Source organism: Papilio xuthus, unplaced genomic scaffold (genome assembly GCF_000836235.2).
Source record: "Papilio xuthus unplaced genomic scaffold, Pxut_1.1 DF826945.1, whole genome shotgun sequence".
In the NCBI taxonomy this organism is placed as follows: Eukaryota; Metazoa; Arthropoda; class Insecta; order Lepidoptera; family Papilionidae; genus Papilio; species Papilio xuthus.
The window spans coordinates 8,014,986-8,036,206 of NW_013531704.1; the positions used below are offsets into that span (position 1 = coordinate 8,014,986).

At 32.7% G+C, this 21,221-nt stretch overlaps 4 protein-coding genes across 4 annotated transcripts in view; 3 read left to right on the forward strand and 1 right to left on the reverse strand.

Moving 5' to 3' along the window:
• Agps (alkyldihydroxyacetonephosphate synthase) overlaps window positions 1–922 on the forward strand; it is a 17,189-nt gene extending 16,267 nt beyond the window's left edge. The window contains exon 11 of the mRNA XM_013316456.1: window positions 8–922. Within this exon, the coding sequence (XP_013171910.1) occupies window positions 8–195 (188 nt within the window). The 3' untranslated portion in view covers window positions 196–922. The remainder of the gene's footprint in view (window positions 1–7) is intronic.
• A 2,086-nt stretch (window positions 923–3,008) lies between these two features.
• On the forward strand, window positions 3,009–6,236 carry Inx4 (innexin 4). Its single transcript, XM_013317245.1, has 4 exons — window positions 3,009–3,389; window positions 3,917–4,108; window positions 4,757–4,896; window positions 5,184–6,236. Exons 1-4 carry the CDS (start codon window positions 3,137–3,139, stop codon window positions 5,709–5,711), a joined length of 1,113 nt encoding a protein of 370 aa, XP_013172699.1. The 5' UTR covers window positions 3,009–3,136; the 3' UTR covers window positions 5,712–6,236.
• Window positions 6,237–6,286: 50 nt separating this feature from the next.
• l(1)10Bb (BUD31-like protein) lies at window positions 6,287–7,349 on the reverse strand. The gene is made up of 3 exons (XM_013317246.1): window positions 7,254–7,349; window positions 7,022–7,133; window positions 6,287–6,807 (listed from the first exon to the last, which is right to left on the reverse strand). Exons 2-3 carry the CDS (start codon window positions 7,113–7,115, stop codon window positions 6,467–6,469), a joined length of 435 nt encoding a protein of 144 aa, XP_013172700.1. The 5' UTR covers window positions 7,116–7,133; window positions 7,254–7,349; the 3' UTR covers window positions 6,287–6,466.
• A 1,481-nt stretch (window positions 7,350–8,830) lies between these two features.
• The window catches only part of Myo10A (unconventional myosin 10A), a 67,788-nt gene continuing 55,397 nt past the window's right edge, over window positions 8,831–21,221 (forward strand). The window contains exon 1 of the mRNA XM_013316729.1: window positions 8,831–9,073. The gene's annotated coding sequence lies outside the window, so the exon portion shown is untranslated. The remainder of the gene's footprint in view (window positions 9,074–21,221) is intronic.

Below are 21,221 nucleotides of genomic sequence, written 5' to 3' on the forward strand. Positions count from 1 at the left end.
TTTCCAGGTTCAATATCCCATCATCACGGTGTAGGCAAGTTGCGTAAGAAGTGGTATGAACAGACAGTGAGCTCGCCAGGTCGCAGGCTGCTGCTGGCGGCCAAGCAGGCGCTAGATCCAGACAATATATTTGCCTTAGGCAATATGGCATTCGATGAATACACACCCGAACACATCGTCAACAGTAAATTATAATTTAAATATAATTAATGAATACGTCAATTATAATTTTTTACACACTATTTTGGATGCAGTAAGGGGGCGTCCATAAATTACATGAGGTGTTGAAGGGGGAGGAGGGGGTCGAGTCAAATCTCATCTAATCTTACGTTGGGGGGGGGGAGTCTGGACAAATATCACGCAATTTTTTTTCTGATTGAAACAAAACAAGCAAAAGCACGAAGCATTTTTTTTACAATAACAATCCAACGTGTCAACGCAAGAAACTCACATTTTGACAAATCTCACGTGAGATTGGGGGATGTGGTTGAATAAAATCTCACGACATCTCACCAGGTGGAGGGAGGGGCAGAAAATTTAAAAAAACACCTCACGTACTTTATGGACGCCCCCTAACAATGGGGAGAAAAATTTACCGCTCTAAGTAGATGACGCCGGTGGCAAGAGGTAGTCATCTGTCAAGGTTTTTATACGTCATTTTAACAAATTAAAAAAAAATGTGTTCTTTATTGTCTGTGCCATAATTAAAAAAGAACATTAATGCTGGAAAAAGCCATTTTTGTTATAAAAACGTGAACTATTTTCAAAAATTACTTATTTTTGATTTTTTCAGTGAAATTTGACAGAAGTCATTGCTATGACTACAGACCACAGAGTACTTTGCACTTTATATATAAAGTGTTTTTTGTATATCTGTGGTACATTTAGTGCTACTCTTGATTATGCTGACATCTATAGTAAGCTGAAAGCGTTTTTTTCTCCATTGTATTCATACTTATTGTGGTCTCTGTTTTTACAAAGATAATGAAAGAGATGACACTATGTGACTATAGTGGAGTTCTAAGGGTTACAAAATGTTTACACTAAGGACCGCTGTACACGGTGACATATTTTGGAAAAGTGCAAATATGTTCCATGTAAATTCAACCAAAGTGCAGAACGCTCGCGGTACGCGTATGTTGAACCTAGGATTTACGCATTTATCACGCATCACAGAGTCAATAGCTAAAATTTGGAAACCTACCTAACGTCATCGGACAAATTATGTTAAAAAAAATTATGATTTTTGTTGGTGTACTTTTCGCCCGCTAGAGGCGCTGCACAAATCTTAATTATCTCACAAATATTCGTGCTAGGCCCTCTGATCTTTTTTTTTTTTTCATTTCTTGTATCCATCTCCTAATTAGCAGTTCTAACCCTATTTTTTAATATAGTGATTTGCACCAAAGATCAAAATAATATTTAAAAAAAAAATTTATTTATTGTTAACAAGCGAACAAAAAGACATTTATGTAAATAGTTAATATAAAAATACTAAGTTTTCAGGTTTTCCTTGTCATAGTTACAATAATAATGTTTTATTTTATCTAAATATGTTCAAATTAGGTCAGTAGGTGTTAATGTTTTATTTTTAAACAGGAAATTAATGGAAATGGATATTTGTGTATTATAAAAATGGTGAAATGTTAAACGACATCTTAGAAATAAAAATGTTGATCACATTTAATAGATAAATGTTAACCGTTTGTGTGTCTGTGTGTTGTGCTAGATTAAAGAAATTTTGTACTTTGCAATGAAGGCCTATGATAAAGCAATGTTATTTTTTTTTAGGTTTACTTTTTTATTAGAAAAATTTTGACCGTCAAGGACTTATAATGTGACGAGTTTCTTTTTTATGTACATTGATGGACATGTTTAGAATTTAGATATAAAGAAACAGTGCCTTTTAGTGTATATTTCCAGCACAATCTCTTAAAAAAATTTATTACCTACATCTTTTTTTCTATGCAACTTTCTATTTAACTACTAAACTTTATTGTTTTAAGAAGTTTAAATTATTATTTATACCACTATAGCTTTCTTATTAATCTCTATACAAAACATTCCTAATTAAATATGCAAACTAATTATAAACAAAATGGTGTTCGTGAAATTATTTATAAGGTCAGTGGTAATGTAGATAATAATAAATGATTTTGACTATCATATTTATTTTTATTTTATGCCTAACTAACTACTATTTCATACTTAAAAGTTAATTTCTAGCGTATTCGAACGTCGCTTAAACATCCGCTTGTTAAAAAAGCGCCTGTGGAATAAATCATCTTTTTTCAATCAAAATCTGTCTAATTTTTCTGCAGGGGTTTGAAAAAGAATCGTTTTTTTCAAAAATCCTAATATCCAAGATTCCAAATATGTAAACTGTAGAAAGGGGGAAGGACGTGTAAAGTTCCAACTCTATTTACTGCAGAGGAAAACCTATGGTGTACGGCGTCTGGTATAACATTAAAATTACGCTAAAGTTCGTAATTTAATACATGTAGCATTAAATTTTTTTAGAGAATTTTTGCATTAAAATTAAAATTACATTTCAATATACATACCTATCTACTTAATAAAAATAATATAAATTTAAAGAACAATAAGTCAATGTTTCGATTAGTTGACTGTCTCACAATATCATTATGTTTTATAAGATAAAAATTAACTAAAAATATAAATCACCAAAAGTTTTTGTGCTATTTTATCTCAGTTTATTATACGTTGTTACCGTCGTTTACTTTTTTATTATAAAAAGTTATGAACTTAGTTATAGTAGTTCATTTACCTAGTTCCTTTATGACATATCTTTATAAAAATTGAGTGTTTGTTTTTATTTACGTATTTATTAGATTTTGGTCTTAACAAGTAACCCACTTAATTATTTATTTTTAACTGCTGCCTTACAAATATTACATAAAAACTACTTTTAAAAAATGAACTAAGTTTTAATATTCTTATTTTAAAAATAAGTCTGCTTTGTGTGAAAAAAAAAGAAAATATTTTGTAAATATGTCAAAACTTCACCGTTTCCGTCAATTTTTATAAACAGTTTTGCGGGTAAAATATTTTCGGGGCGGTGTTATCTTCGGAAGAAAACTTTGTATTATAGTGGTTTCATGCGCAATAACCGAAGATGATAGATTTACTATCGCCTTTTCGTTCTTTTCTTAAGCCTAAAAATATAATCACGGATAATAATGTGTTCCGACTACATTATAAATTCACGGTGATAATGTTGTTCATGTTCACTTTGATGGTTACTTCTAAACAGTTTTTCGGTGAACCAATGCATTGCATGAGCGGATCAGACAAAGATGATAACAAGGATGCGATAAACAATTACTGTTGGATTTATGGGACGTATACTTTAAAAAGCCAACTAAATGGTATGTACTTCAATTCATTTTAAATCTAATATTAAGGATCGCGCGCTCTCAAACTGTTGTAAAATAAACTTATGTTTTTGTTTATTCTCGAATAAGCTGCGGTACTAATAATTTGTAAAAATTTTTCTTATGCATCACAGACTTTTTCTATTAGCTCATGAAAAATGTCCCGGGTTTTAAAAATGAACATAAATGGACTAAAGAAATCGTAACAACTTAGAGATACAAATTTCAATTATTCATTTTGATGAAGAGTTAAGAACTTGTAGTTACACTTGCCACTATAAAAATAAGTTTAATTGACATATTAAACTTGAAGGACCTTAGGAAACCTTCATGTTGTTACTAAATAATTTTTATTTGAAAAGTACTCATAAATGCAAGTGTACAACTGAACTTGCCAGTATAAAATTATAATTTAAATATTACCAGTATTTTTGTTACAACTAGAAATAATACTATCAGTTAATTAAAAAGCAACTTTGATTTTGCAAAGTGAGTTACTTACACTTTTATATTTTTCACAGGAATTGAAGGCAAACACATGGTGTATGCTGGAGTAGGTCCTAGCTTAAATAAAAATGATGACCAAATAGAGCATACATACTACCAGTGGGTCTGCTTTGTACTTCTTGGACAGGCTTTCATGTTTTACATACCACATTACCTTTGGAAGTCTTGGGAGGGAGGCAGAGTTAGAGATTTGTCCGCTAATTTATGTATGTAATATTTTTTTATCGCCCATGACTCATGAAAACAAAACTAAATGAGAAGCCTATTTGTTCTGCAACAATATGTTTTACATCTGTACCAAATACTGCTAAATCCGTTCAGCCGTTCTGGACTTTCAAACATCCAACCATCTAAACATTCGGATTTATAATTTTATTAGTATGAATAATATTAGTATGATTCAATTCAGTCTGATACCTGTGAGATTTTTTTGACATATCTTTTAATTGCAACATCGTCTACATTAGTCTTAAATACTCCTTTCTGTCCCATATTTCATTTGTAAAGAATGTTTTTTACCTTTTTAATTTGTACTTTTAGTATATGGTCTTTTAAATATAAAATAGAGAAAAACACTTTACTTATCATTAGTTGTTGCCATACACTTTACAGTACATTAATATACTTCTTATTAAGTGGTCTAATGAAATGTAAATCAAATAACACAAGTCATTAAATAATTTGTAGAAATAATTATATTGATTATGTTCATGTTACTTGGATCTAATATAAGAATTAGAATTTGCCTTATATCCTGCTAAAGTTAGGTACGCATCCTTAGTTCATAAAAATAAAAACTTGATTTAAAGTATTTGAAATATATATATATATATATATATATTTATCTTTTTCAGCATTTCCCATTGTATCGAAAGACTGGTCTGATGGACCTCGTCACCAACTACTGGCCTACTTCAACGATTACAACACTTGCACACACAACATGTATGCTCTCCGGTTTGCCTTCTGTGAATTTTTGAATCTTGCTAATGCGGTTAGTAAAATATAACCTTACTCATGACTGTAGTCTCTTACCCTGCTTAGGATACTAATAATCCATTGAATAGAGTACAAAGTTTAAGACTTAAGAAACTTAATATAATTTTTCTTGGCTTTGCAAAACAACGAAAGTGCATAACCATATTGGATTTAAAAATTTTACTGTAGACCAAAACTAGTTGAACAGTTTTTTGTATCTGTATCTTGAATTCTGTTTTGGAAAAATATCTTAGTTTGGTATCTTATGGTTACCTATTTTAATACATTTATTATTTTCTGTAGATTGGTCAAATATTTCTCTTGGACATATTCTTGGATGGGTCATTCCGCGATTATGGTACTGCTGTGGCTTCATTCACCCATCATCCGCGTCTCTCCACAGACATGAAAGACTTTGTCTCAGTTAATCCAATGGATAAGTTTTTCCCGAAGGTAACAAAATGCTGGTTCAGATCATATGGACCTTCAGGAACGATACAGTTCAAAGATAGACTATGTGTACTACCACTGAATGTAATCAACGAAAAGATATTTGTCATACTTTGGTTTTGGCTGGTTATTTTAGCTTTACTCTCAGCTCTAGCGGTCTTATTTCGTATACTAATATTCTGTACACCAGCATTACGAACATACATACTTACAGCCCGGTTGAGACGTATCAAAAGGTCGCCAGTATCAAAAATTGTTAAACATTATAGTTTTGGTGACTGGTTTGTACTGTATTTGCTGAGCAAAAATATTAATCAAATTGTCTGTATAGATTTAATTAAAGAATTGGCAAAAGACTTACATTGGACTGAATGTGTTTAAATCTATTTTATAACTTTTTTATTAACCTTAAATGATTAAAATATTGTTAGGACAAAGTTATGTAGCTGGTCTCAAAGTACAATTAAAATTTTAAAACAAACATTAGGTAAACTTAACAATAAGTACTGACTGAGTTAAGAGTACATAAAATATTAGAAGTAAATAAGTGTTGATAACTATGAATCTCATTTCATGTCAATGAGAATTGCGATTAAAAGAATACTCAAAACATGGTATATTTGTGATTTAGAAAATTAAAGTGTGTTTCTTTGTTTGGTTGAAAAGTGTTGATATATTTTTTCAGTTGTTAAAATATTTCAAAAGTAATTTAATTTTTTAGTTTTATAATTTTATGTTTGGTTTAAAGCAAGTATTAATAACTTGAAATTTTGAGTTTATGAGGTAACTAACAGTATACTTCTATATTGTCTTGATTACCAATAAATATTGTTTTAAGTTGTTTTCGGTTGATTATTTCATGTAACATTGTTAGTAAATTCTAAAAGGGAAGTCATATTTTGTTTTTTTGTTAAATTCTGTAGCAGTTATAGGTTTTTCTTTTGTGTCTCATCAGATTTATTATTTTGATTAAATTACATTTAAGCTAAATATAATTATTTTCATTTCTATTCATTATTCTCAAGAACAAAAGAATATTAGGTTGTGGAAAACTACCAAATACCAATTTTTAAAAATATATTTTTTTACATGTAGCTTATGAAAACACTTAAAACATAAAGTACTATATCCTATGATTACCCAGAGCATCCTCGACAACCACAATGAACACATTCTACAATTCTTCCTTCTTCAAGCTTGCTTTTTGGGACTCTGCATATGCAGTTAGTTGCAAAATTGGTATCCCTTGTTTGTATACATCTTAAGCAACAAAGATTCTCATATCCAGTTTTCTTCCACTTAGCAATCAAGTTAGCATCAGCGATCTTCTCATCCAGACAGTACTGATATAGCTCTCTACTGATAGCTTTACGTCTATAAAATAAGTCGTAAATGTATCTAGACTTCTGATGATGTATTTTAAATATTGGCCACAGTGATTCCTGCTTTCTCTTTCCCTCGTGAGGTTCTGTCTCCGCTGTAATAACACAACAAATACATTTAGCATAGAATTTTAATGCATACTGCAGTGTAAAGGTCACTGAAAAAGTTGTAGGTTAAGTAAGAATTTGTTGGATTAGGGTGATAAAGGTTGACTACTACAAACAGTCTGAATCGCAATATTTTTTGTAGATAAATGATACGTAGTATTAGAATATTCTCAAATTTAATTGTAGGTTACTTTTACATACCTTCTCGCATTTTTTGTTCAAGTTCTTCAAGAGTAGGTTCAATCAATTCCCATCCCTCAGGAGGTGATTTACGACTGCGGCGAACTTTCGGCATGTTTTTAACGGAAAAAAAAACTGAAAATACACAACGATGTTATTAAACAAATCATTAAATAGATAGAAATGGACAATAATTTGTGAAAAACACTTAATGAAATTTCTCTACTATGTAAAAAAAACTTTACTTAATTACCTAGTTTAGATTTATTTTTTATAACAGCTATTTAAGATGAGATTAAACATTAAATAAAAACAAACATGCATCTCTCGATACTCTGGCTTTGTTGACATTGACAGATGCTAATTTTGACAGTTTCGTAAAACACAGATACTAAATATTATACGTCACAACGGCAAAACAAAAAGAATTGTTATTTAGAAACTTAAATATTTTCAAGTGAATTTAAGTGTAATATTTAATTACTCTCATAATCATAAAGAATTCTGTTTTTGTTAAATGGCGATTTATATTAATTAATTTAAGTTATTACCAAAGTTCGTAACGCAAAACGAAACGTTTATTATTTTTGTGATAGCAGATAGTACCCCTAAAAGTAGTGAGTATCTACCGAAGATTGTAGTAACCATAACCAGGAACATACATCTGTGCTATTTTCATCCATTGGGAGCCTCCTAGAGGTTGGTCTTCATGCACCACCAGGTTAAGGCAACTGAATGATAAAAATAATCGCCACTTCTCAATCTCAGTCTTTGAATTTGGTAAGGCTTGGTGGTTGTACTAATATATCTACTTCTCAGATGGTTCGAAAGAAAGAAATCAAACGATTAACAAGACCGCGGTAACCACTTGAGTATACTGTTTCTTCTTGAGTAGAAATACGGTTTTGTTTTCCACATAGCTAAGTACCTGATTTAATTAATTTAATTTACACTATATTCAAACTTATGAAAGAAAGTACACACGGCTACTTTTGCTTTTCATAGTAAGTAGGTAACGTAACGTTACATATGCTCCTTACATATGCCAGTCATATTGGGAATTGGATAATTGTAAACTTGAAATAAATTGAATATCTTGAGGTGTCGTCATTTTAAGCTGAATTATCAATGCTCAGAGTAACTTGTTAAGTGATATACTAAGGTTTACTCATAGGCTACCTAGACTTATGTTTATGAAGACGACCTTTACAATAAAGTATACGGAATACGAGAGATTAGAAAGAGTAGGAGTTTAGGAACTCGAGATCTGTACCGGAATCATCAAAATTTTATTCCTGAATTCGCTATTCCTATATACGTTAGGCAATTCGCTGCACCTTAAAATGCCAAAACAGCTACCTACATAATGAATGTACACAATTAGTTGGTACAAAACGAGTAAATGCAAATTAGGCGCACACTGTTTTTCTCTCAAAGAGTGGTTCTAGAATTTAGATTTACCTGGGAAACTTTTGTCTTTAAACCGACAGTAGAAAAAAATAGAAAGATTTTTTTATGTTTACACAGATGCTATCTCTAATTTTATCTACGTTTTGTTTTGAGCTTTTTATAAGGTCAGTTAGATAATAGTGTTTTGTTGTATAGTAAGCATTACATTCACAACTTTATTTTGAAGCTTACGCGTCAACTTTTTAGCGCATTAAGTTAGTTTTCTTTTTTTACAACTCGTCACATTTTACCTGTAGAGTGTGTGAATAACGGGCCTACCTATGCAATGTTCGAGTGTACGATAAATTCCCTTCACGCTCCCACCAATGGTTTGAAGTGCGAGTGAGAGCGAGATAGGAATAGCTTCCGCGACTCGTTTACTTTGGAATGCGGTGTTGCGTTCGCGCACCTATACAAGCAGCCAGTCATTTTATATCTTCGCAACTAGGCTGTGGTAGCCGCGGAACTTTACAAACTTTGATAAAAAAATGTGTGTTTGACGACGATTTCTGTGTGTTGATTGTAAATAAGTGCTTTATTGTGTACAAAAGTGAAAGAAATTTGTGTTATGAAGTTAAGTTGACGCAGCTACAAAGGAACTTCGGGTGTATCGCTTATTTGCCTGTAAGTTAAAGCGTACGTGTCGTGTGACGTCGAAGTTTTTACTCCTGCCGGTCCTTTTCTTTGCGAATGAGACAGCCTTTTGTATGACCTATAGCATAATATAATAGCATGTTTAAAATGTCGAGATGAATGATTAATAAATAATAATACCTTGATAAATGGTAACGTCAAGTCATTGATGAATAATATCCGACTTGATTACTTGCCTCTGTTATTAAATCATTTTTAAAGATTCTACCACTCTCTGGAGCCTAATTGCTCATTATGGTAGTCCCTTAGTGAGGACTAAGTGTGAAAAATAAGTTAAGAATTAATTACTGTATTACGTCTATACATTAATAGCATAACAATTTCTGTATACTAATAGAAGTAATAAGAAGGCCTCGGAACCTCTCAAGTAAGCAAAAAGGAACTGGAAACAATTTATTCGATTGCCATTTTCAGATCTACCGTTGCAAAGCGCCTAAATTAAATGCGTTGAAAAACTTGTCGTTCATGACTTAATGGTACTCCGTAACTATTAACAAATATATTTCCACTAAAATAAAAAGATAAAAGATACAAAAGGTCTTAAAAATATCTTTACTATGTTGTTACTCGTCCTTCACAGAGTTGTAAAATATCGTGACGTTCTTTTTTTTGATAAATAATTCATTTTGAAAGTTACCACCTCGTTATCTAACGTGTCTATAAATAAACATGTTTAGATTTTTAAATGAATAATACAAGTTTTACGATAAAACATCTTCGTCAAGCTAAGAGCAAAATTGAATAACTGCGGTGTATTCGTCGAATTTCGCGGAAAAGATATGTTTCTACTCTAGCAATTATGGTGTCATTTTACCTTTAATTTAATCTATCAATACATGTTTGGTTGACCAGTGATGTGACGTGACTCCAAGTCACGTCCACCATTCACGTTGTGTTATAAAAAGTGCCGTGCAATTAAACGAACTTTATTGGATAGCTGTTCATTACTGGGAATAAAGATTAAAAAAATTTCTTTCACACTTTTTAGTACAATTGGATTGGACGAAGTTAAATGTTAACAGTTTCACAATATATCCCTGTTTTTTATGTCTAACCAAAATGTCACTGCATTGCAATTCTAGAGAAGAAATCAGCTTAAAAATTACCATCACTTAATAACAGAAATACTGTGAAATGTAGACTTAACTAAGTTAGAACAAAAGCTCTCACGACGCAATAACCCTGAGAAGAATGAGGTCATTTGAGGTATTACTAAAATGCCTTACAAATTTAAGTTTGAAATCTGTAGACAGATAAAAAAAACTCACGCGTATGTAATCATAATATTGTGTCACGATCAAAACATTAGATTAAGCTCACTATCCGTCCCCGCCGAGGAGCTCGGAGCCTACCCTAAGTTAAGGGTGATTAGGCCATAGTCAACCACGCTGTTCTAGTGCGGGTTGACTTCACACATATCTTTTGAATTTCTACTCAGATATGTGCAGGTTGTATCATGATGTTTTCCTTCGCCGCAAGAACGTCGGATAAATTTACATATGAAATCGTAAATGGAAAAACACGTTGGTACATGGCGGGATTCGAACCCAGGATCTGCAGATTGCAAGTCAAGTGCTTGACCCCTGAGCCACCGACGCTCTTGTCTAGTACTAATCGGAACCAATTGTGTTTTATGTTTGTTTTGTAATTAAAACCAAAATATTGCAGATACAAATTTTAAACAGTACAAATTTGTACCTCATTAAACTTCTAGGAAATACATTTTGAAAAAGTAACTAAGTACGTCTCTGTATTTTTAGACCCAGTACTTTAATCAATACATATATCCACTAATTCGTTAGTTTATATTTTATACACAAGTTTGAAGATTTTGTTTACGACTGTACGCACCCGAATCGCGAAGACTTCACTACTATTAATAATAGTCGCTATAAATTGCGAATATATTATTGTAACTTAGTAGTTTGTAGACAGCGTGCGTCATCATATTGAATAGGATGTAAAGTTCACGATACAACCTCGGTTACTAAGCCGTGATCTAAGAACATTGAAACATCAAAATGTAGACGTTATTTATTTTTTTTACTTTAAATATTAGCAGATTTCTTTGTAAATTTACTAATATCCCTTTTATCATTCCAACTAAGCTCTATGCTTGTGCTAGGATATGGTTTACGACTATAGTCGAATGGTGGGATTCAAACCACCGACCGTGTAATCGGAAATCCGTACCCTTAATCATTAGGCTATTGACGCTTAATTTGATAATGTTATGTTGACTATACATATAAAGTTTTTATTAACAGAAAGAAAATGTCATTGCTGATATAGAAAACATTTATATAGGTTTTTACAATGTATTAGACAAATATAAAAATATGGTCAATTTTTTATTGAAAATCAGTCTTCTCTATATTGTATTAACACTTTAAAACCAAAATGACTCTCTTGTTTTTTTACGAATTCATCAGCCTTGAAAAAAATATAGATTGTTATCAACGAGTCAAAAAGTAAAGAATCTAGTAATATATTATTTTTATATCATAAGGTGGCAAACGAGCGGGCGGTCACCTGAAATCGCTGAAATAGCGAAGCGACCGCTGCCCATAGACATATGCAATTGCATATGCGTTGCCTACCTTTAATCGACGGAGGACAGGATGGACAGAAAGAAAATATTTTCCCTTCCCATGCATCCTCTCATCCGGAAAGTCCACTTCCACTTCCCATCCTTTCCTTATAAGAAAAAGGGTGGGAAGGGAAAGAGGACTAAATGAGGCCTCCGGAACGCACACTCATCACACGAAACGCGGAATTGCTTCCACTTCACGCCTGTCTTCTGTGTGGTCGTGGTATTTCCCCGGGCGAGCCGGGACAATTCGTGCGAAGATGTTAAAGCGGGCTCTACCACTGTTAATTAACAAATATCATCATTAGCTAACAAAGGAATGTGAAACTATTAAATTGATAAGACTTACAATTATAGGTATGGAATGTAATTGCAGAAACAGTGTGATTATCTACTAATATTGTAAATGCGAATGTTTGGATGTATGGATATTTGTTAGAGACCATCTCCATAACCGATGCATTGATCTGGCTGAAAATTTGTATAGATGTAGAAAGAACACAGCCAGGAAGAACACATGTATTAATTTATTTACTTCCGCGCGGACGGAGACGGAGGCGACCGCTAATTTTAGGATATCGAAAGGGCGATGTGTTTTGGAGTCATAGCTTTTGATATATGCTCACATTGTTTGTGATGGCGATTATAATATTCATAGTTGTATCGAGTAAGTAATTACGATGTTTGATTGCGCAAGATTTTAATTGGTAGGCTTTTACAGGTGTATACGATTACTTAATTAATAGGCATTAAATTTTTTACAATTTTCACGCATGTCTGTATAATTTTAAAATCTAAATTTTGATATAAGCTTTAGAAATTGTGTAATAATTTATTGCAATTAAGATTTCATTCTTACTAATAATAAGCTCATCATGAATAAAATATTCACGAACTTTCTACACGACAGTATTTACCCATCTCTACCAAAAGGACTTAAAATGAATTCCTTACAAACAACAACTAAAAATAAAGGCCATTACAAAATATTTTCTCTACGTGTATCCAACTGAAGGAGCTTGTTATTCTAACCAGTAGAATACTAAAATAACTTATGTTCTACATGACTAGAAGTCAAGCGTGATCGGTTACGCCGGATAATTTGGTAGAAAGCAGCGTTCGTTGAGGCTAACGGATTTCACCGGCGTGGCGCTGACCGGTCGTCAGTGACCACAGCTCCTGAATTGGTCGTACGCACGACATGCATTCCTAATACTTAACCATACATATGATACCCTGGTTGTATTATAAAATATACGTAAATTCGATAAATGACAAAAATAGTTGTAACGTCGTGAAAAAATTAAAAATGTCTTTAAAATCAAAATCCGTACTTAGCCAGTGTCGCCCAAAGCGTAATCATCCTCAACTTTGAGTAACTTGAGCCCTTGGGTTGGGACATACTCAGCTGGTGATGTACAGAATACGCTGACAGACTACTGGAATAGCACCGCATGGAATGAATTATTGTCATAGAAATTAGAAGTTTTTTTGATTCGTGTGATGGTGAGCTAAGATCGGCAGCGCATCTGCGGTTCCTATGGTATAACGGATGTCCAGACTATCGTTGGTTACCTCGTTGTACCCGCCGCACGTTTGTCCTCTTCTCTTATATAAAAAATGTATGACGTCATAAATCCATTAACATCAAAATGTATTAATTAAATAGATCCTATTAGGTCATTATAAAGCATTTATTTCTAATGCGCGTTAAAAACTAGCTAATAGTTATTGAGCTTAATTATTAAGAAAATCTGTGATAGAAATCATATACGTATTTCAATTGTTGTGTTTGCGAAAATATAAATTTTGTTATGTAAGAATAAACAATTGTTGTAATAACAATAACAATATAGGTGAAACTAAATTGATAACAAAAAAGGAATCTGAACAATACAATAAAGTTGATTTATCAATTTTATTTATGTTGATCACATTTTTTATATGCATTTTTTGTGCCGTTGATTTAAATTAACAATTATTTGACACAGTTTTCAGCACTTGTAATTTGCTTTTCTCTGCTTATTTTTCTTTAGGCAGAATTTTGTAATAGCTTTAAAACTATTTATATAAATATTTTTCTAAACAACATAACATATTATTTGCACATGTCTTATGTGTAAAGAAATATGAACCATAACTATCGTATATTTTCTACTTCGTGGCCTTTGATTGATCGTTCATTGTTTTGACTTTCTACTCGCGTTATTTAAGCGGTCAGAATATAAAATAAAATTGGTAATAAACGCAGCCAACGTTATTCTGTGGCCTTGTCTCTTGCAGCTTGCCAAAACCTGAAAAATACGATCGCGAAAGAGAACTAAACGACGACAAAGACGAAAACCACGCGAAAATGGAATACAAAGCTCTATGCTGTGCAACGTAACTCTATTCCAGATTCACACTATTTGGTTTCGCTTCGTTTTCGTTTCGCTTTCGCCGGAGTTAAGTGTTATTTGTATCACAACGTAGACCTTATCATGCGTTAAATCAGTTTGTAATAGCAATAATTAAGTCAGCGACACTTAATATTCGCCACTTAGGCAATTCTCAGTTTATTAGTCGGTTATTGATTGCGTCACGTTTCACGCAACCTCAACTATCGGTTGCGAAGTAACTCGCACAAATCATAAATACCATTCGTCGCTTACGTGCATAATAAAGGCAATTAACAACATTGAAATTTTCCTAATTTAAACATATTTGACTAACAACGAACAAGGAAATCAAAAATTTGTTGCTCTGCGTGTAAAAAAAATAGTTAATTAAAAGTTGATTTGATTAGCGATTGCTATTCGTGTTTAGTACAGGCCAGCTGAAAGGTTTTTAATAAATATATGTAATGCCTAATATGCCTTAAAAGAGGTGCCATTATTGTCTCATTTACTATTTGAGATGCAACGTCATAAGGTTGACTAACTAGGTTAAGACCAGATTATGCTTTTTAACCTTGAATCAACGAACACTAAAGAGACATTCTTACGATGACCATTGCGTAACTATTATCTAAAACTAGTAACACTTTGTATTGTTGCTATTTGGATAACAATATTGCTGTTATTTGGCACAAATGTATTATTAGACATGAAAAACTTATTCGTACGATAAAAGTAACTAACTAATGTATTTTTACGTCTTTTCGATACGTAATTATATTGATAGTATTGTATTTCGTTCTGTTTATTATAATAACAATACCATGTCGATAAATTAAGAATTTTTATAGTCTTTTGTTACCTTTAAAGTGTGAAATCAAAGTCATACGTAAAATATTAGTTTTAATGAGGTTTGTTACAGTAATGTTTTTTTTAAATATTAGTAGATTTTGTGTAAATTTACTAATATTTCGTGTACCATTCCAACTAAGTTCTAAGCTTGTGCTAGGATATGGTTTACGACAGTTGAATGGCGGGATCCGAACCCCCGACCTCGTGATCGGAAATCCGTATCCTTAACCATTAGGCTATTGACGCTTCATTGCATTTTATATATAAATAGTGTTAAAATCTTAAAATGCTTGTTTATAAGTATCAGTTGCATTTAGATTGTCACCTCTGCGGGTTAGCTCTGTGCATATTTAGTCTATGGGTTTGTTAGACGTATCTTTTAATCGCACGTTAAGAAGTCAAGGGTTGACAACTAGTTTTTTATCGCCATTATTGTTCGTGTTTATTGAAAGTTAGCAGCCCTAGTTGCTATTGTGAAATCATTGTAATGCACCCATGTCTCCAGTGCCTGTCACAGCGAGATACGACATTTTTAGAGTTGCGAGTTGACTCATTCGGTTGCCTAGCAACCGAGGATATATTTAAAACTTTGAAACTCATGAATTCTCGATTATTTTTGAACTTGGTTATCTAGTTTAGAATATAACCGCAAATTAATTCAAAATATTTGATAACCAATGAGTCTGACAATTAGGTATTATGAATACGAAAGTTTCGATCGGTGAACGTTTCTTAGCAGAAAACTTCAAAACGGTTAAACAGATCTGTGTAAGGCACAGATATATTGCTGTCTGGAATAGCAAAAAGACCACTTAATAAGTTTTTAAAATTCGCTGTAAAACTCGATTTGCTGTCTCCAAGCTAACGCGTCAGTTTTTTTTTATCAAACAATAAATTATTTATTTATGAACATTAGCATCAAAATAGAATTTATAATGCACTTAGCATTGATTACAAAAACTGTTCCAAGCGAAGAATACGCAAAGATTTTTTTCTCTGTAAGTGAACACGAAAATAATCCTTTATTACGGTTATGGTTTTATAAACGCTAAAATATATATTTTACTCCTTTGAAATGTTAATTAAAATAAAAGAAACAGCATAAAAAGTTTTATACAAAAAATATAAGTAATATTGTTAACACGGAAGGCGAGTAAATTATAATTTTAATACATTTAAGTTTGAAAATCTTTTAAAATACTATCTCGTAATATTTGTTTCGAATGAAATTGCTTTGACCTTGAAAATAATAAAAAGTTCTTTTCTTTTTTATTTGTTTATTTAGTTTAATAAAAAATAATACAAAAAATCTAAATATTTTTGAATATTGTTTGCTTAAATAAGAAACATTTCCATTCGTATTATTAAATAACAGGTATTCATGACTAATGTTTTACAAATAAAGATCAATCTGCATTTGGAGAGGAGAGATTTTTCCTTCTGTAAAAAACCTTGGCCTTCGTAATCTATTAATTCAGTAAATCTATATATAAATGTAACTCTAGTTTGGATATACCTATTAAAACGTCGTTTCTCTCAATGTTCCTTGATGAAACAATACAGTCAAGCCTGGATAAGCGAGAGTCTAAAGGCTGGTTTATTTTGCTCGCTTATAAAGGTTTCCTTCTAACCCCAATTTCTTGCTTATGGACTTCGTCCACCGGGACTTGACAATGACTCTCGCTTATATTGGCTTCTCACTTATCCAGGCCCGTGGGTATAACTATTAGTAACAGTTTTATATCAATGCTATGTTTTCATGTGAACATAACCTACAGTTAGTAGAAATCTTAAATGAAGTTGTCAGTTGAGCGGACGTTCGAGTGATATCGAAGGTCTTGAAAGTAAAACAAAATTTACATGACCCACGTGAAGGCACGCGACTTGTCGGCCACCATTAGCATGCAGTACGGTTCCCTATATAAATAGAATATTGTGGAAAGTAAAATCTTTGTTATTTTATCTGTCCATTGAAAAATTTCATTACTTATGACAGCTCTGTAATCTTTGGTATTCTATTCTATGATTTTAGCTTGTTTATTGCCTAAAGGGTTTTAAAAATTGTTACTATATTTATATAATGGCTTTTAATGCAATTCGAAATTAAAATAATAACTGCAAAAACACTTTCAAACCCATATAATTTAAACTTAATAAAGATTCTTCAGATACGCTAAAAGCCTTTTATAATTTCCGATATGAAGACAGAATAAAAACCGTAAAACAATAAATAATTCGGCACTTCACAACTTTGGTTTCGGCGCGAAATGTCACCCGTATCGGCCATTGCCATTGGCCGAAATGTCAAACAAAAGCACCAGTGAGTGCTTTCAGATACGCAGTTTCCATTCATAATGCGTGTGCCACTTGTAACTGACCCGCTCGGCAAGTTTTTAGGCTCTTACGAGAAATTTTCACTTGCCTCACGTTTACTGAGAAAAAAAGTCGCCTCGTATTTCCGATTTCTTCCAAACAGTGGCAGAAGTGCACGGATAACTTGTTGTTGATGTTTATATATTTTGGCTAGATGTCGCGACTCCGTTTGCGGAGAATAAAAAAAATCATAAGTAACTTATCTGTTCTTCCAGACATTGTCTACAACTATGCCAAATTTCAGCGTGATCTGTTTTAGAGATACCTTCAAACAAACATCCATCCATCTAAACATTCACATTTATAATATTAGTAAGATTATTGCGATCTTTAGTATGAAAGGTAATAAAAGTAGAATTTCATCAGTCTTGAATTTCTTTAATGTTTGCAGTTTTAGTTTGTAAAATCGTACGTATATTAGGAATGTGTTTATATCTATAACTGTTTCATTGACTAGCTAGGCCTATGGTGCCTTCACACGTTACACTTGCCACACTGCGCACTCGTCCGCAACGGTCAGCCGTGTGGCAGGGTCATTGGATTACTTCCTAGGGAAAGATACTTGAGAATATATCTCTTAATAATTCTCACGCATTATTTTGTTTCACTATGGATAGTCTTTCTTCAAGACCACTAAGGTTAAAGATTTTTCTTACTTTAATTAGATAACAGTCGGTACCAAATATCGCGATATATTACAACTAGCTGTTGCCCGCGAGTGCGTTCGAAAAAAATATTTAGTAGCATATGTGTTCTTCCAGACTGTTCTACATCTATAACGAATTTCATCTAGAACAGTTGAGCTGTTCTGCAGATACCTTTAAACAAACCATTCATACATCCAAACATTATGTCGTTAAATCGTCCTTCGAAATACTATTTGCGTTTTCTTTTTATTTAAAAATAATTTTAAATTAGGAAATATAATTGTGGTTATGTTTATTTGGCTTTACTTTTAATACACGGGTAATCAACTGACTGATTCTTAGTTCTAGGTTACCTATGTTTCTTTTATATCATAAGGTGGCAAACGAGCGAGCCGCCACTTGAAATCGCTGAAATAGCGAAGCGACCGCTGCCCATAGACATACGCAATTGCATATGCGTTGCCTACCTTTAATCGCCGGTCCTATGTCTTTGTCCATAACTTTGAAGTGTAATGGAAAATTCCATAACGTGTTAATAATACTACAATACTAAAGGTAACAGCCCTGCGGCGGACCGCGAGCGGTCAAGGCAATGTTTTGTTTGTATCTTACAGGTTTTGTAATGTGATACGTGTCTTGAAGACTAAACATGTTTTCTTGTAAATAGATAAGAAATAAAAACACTAGCCTCCATAGTTTTAAAAGTCAGCAATAAATCATTACTAGCTGTTGCACGAGACTCCGTCCACGCGGAATAAAAAAAAAACGTAATTATATGTGTGCCTTTGTTCTTCTGGACTATGTTCTACATCTATGCTAAATTTCAGCGACATCTATGCAGCCGTTCTGGAGATACCTTCTAATCCATCCAACCATACGTTCGCATTTAAGCATGTAAGATTAGTAAGAAATATGAGTATTCTGGTTGTTCTGAAGTCGATATACACGGCGCCATTTTTTTTAATTAAAATTATAGATTATTTTTCAAACAGTCTATTTAAAGTCAACTTTCTTTCTGTTTTTCTCTCATTAACGTAAATTGCTTTGTAAAAATGTTGAATGTGATCAATAAGTGCTTGTGGTCACCGCTTCGTGTCGGTTTCTATGTTATTATGGAAATGTAAGATTTCAAATAGAAATGTTTGGTATAAGAAAAAGTATATTCGAAGCATGAGTTGGTTTATTTCTTGCGGAAGAAGTTTGGAAAAATATTTTTGTATACGAGACAAAAGTTTCACTTATCAATGTAACTAATCTAAAATGAAAAAAAAATCAATTTCCTCGTATTAAAATTTGAAAAGCATTTTTGTCATAAACGTAGGTGTATAAACAGTTATTCATCTCGCATTTTTGAGGAATGCTCATTCTATTAACTAAATATTTACAAATCATTACTAATATCAATGACTTAACTCACAATATTTCAGATTCTATCAGCTTTTAAGTAATAAAAAGTATACTTAGAAATATTTATGTTCCGGCGTGACCCTGTCACCATTACACGTTATGACTAAAAGTAAGTATAAAATGTTATATGGTAGCTACAGTTGAGAAGTTAATTAAGTACAGTTTACCGTATTTCCAAATAGTGGTCTACGGTTATATAGCCATATTAGCTCAACTAACAGTGCGTTTTTGAGACCGAAATTCCCGTTTAAAACATATTGTTATCGCTGTTTTGTCAATGATAATGGCAGGGATTAGGATATGTTTTATATCGAGATTCTGGTCTCAGAAATTAACGGAAAAAAGAAATTTAAGTTTATCGTTTTAAAACATCAAAGATATTAAGTAAACAATCGTAAATCTAGCGACAATGTTATAAATATATCGTGTAAAGTACAAGATATGTTGCGACACAGCTGAGCCAAGATGGGAGGGCGCGGCAACTTTCTTCGCGTTAACACAACCACTCCGCTGCGATTCACGGAAACGATGGAAATTCTCTTTATAGTTTACGGCCGTGTAAGTATATTGGTACAGACGGAGACATCTTACAGTGAAATTTCACGCACATTTATCGAAATATGTCTCTGTTCTTTTCAAGCAGAAGAAAAGGGATAAATATATGTTTTTAAACAAGCATGACTGTGGAAACCTACAATAAGCGTTACGAAGTCGTTCTTTATACCATTCATAAAAATGAGCGTGAATAATACAATGTAGGCCAATGTTTACCAGTTGTTCAAATTGTGTCGTTGGTCTTACTGTGGAGAAGGTGCGACCAAATGGAATGTAGCGTCGGGTAAACAAAACAGATATGTTTCAACACTTTCTTTGAGGTACTTTCAACGTTACTAATGATAATTATAGTAGTCTGTATTTCTGAAGTAAACAAGACCTTTAGAGTAAACCTATAATCAGCTGTTGCCACTAAAATTAGAGATTATAATATACGTTTATATGTTGCTATGACCAGAGCCGGTTTTAGCGCTACCAAGTGCCCTGACCGCGATTCCTAGGGTGTCCCTTTTTATCACGTCTTGGGACGGAAGATGATTACGTGAGGCAGTGTTTTCGCAGACATGGAGCGCCCTTTTCTGTCCAACGCCCTGGGCATTCGCTCAACCGCGCCCTACCCGGGCGGCAGTTGCTATGACAAGTTTTCGATCTTTCGCATTGTGCGACATTTCACCGACGGATAGAAAATAAACATGCAACCAGCCAAGTTATTAACACTTCCTGCAATGTATTCTACTCTTCCTTACATTGTCTTCATTGTGTCAACTCGTTTGTTGATTACGCCTACACTGTAACAGGCAAAAAGTTTGCGTGTTGTCGTAATATCGATCAAGTTTGTTACAAACCGATTCGCCTACGCAAACGTAATTTAAAGAGCGATTTAAATAGGTCGTTGACTTTTAAATACGCATTATAACTGTTCATATAATTTATTTTTATTTATTTAAGTGACAAGAAGTCTATCATCTCTTGTCACTTTTCTAACCAAAAATATTTTAAAAAGTATTAGATGCAATATATCTTGTGAAAGTAAATCTAGATTGTAAGAAGTAGAATTAGATTAATAATACATATAAGTTGTATTTTAATCTGTATAAATAAAATGATTAAAAATAACAAAAAAAAGAATAGTTCACTTGTAGATGACATCGACCTCGATGTACTGTTGTTTCCGTTTTATTTATTTAACAAGTTAAAGTTTTAATTGATTATAAAGAAAATAAAAATGATATTTTATTTAGAACGGCAACGCATCTGCAGTTCTTCTGGTGTTGCAGATGTCCATGGGTGTCGTTGATCACCTTGGTGTTCCCGCCGCT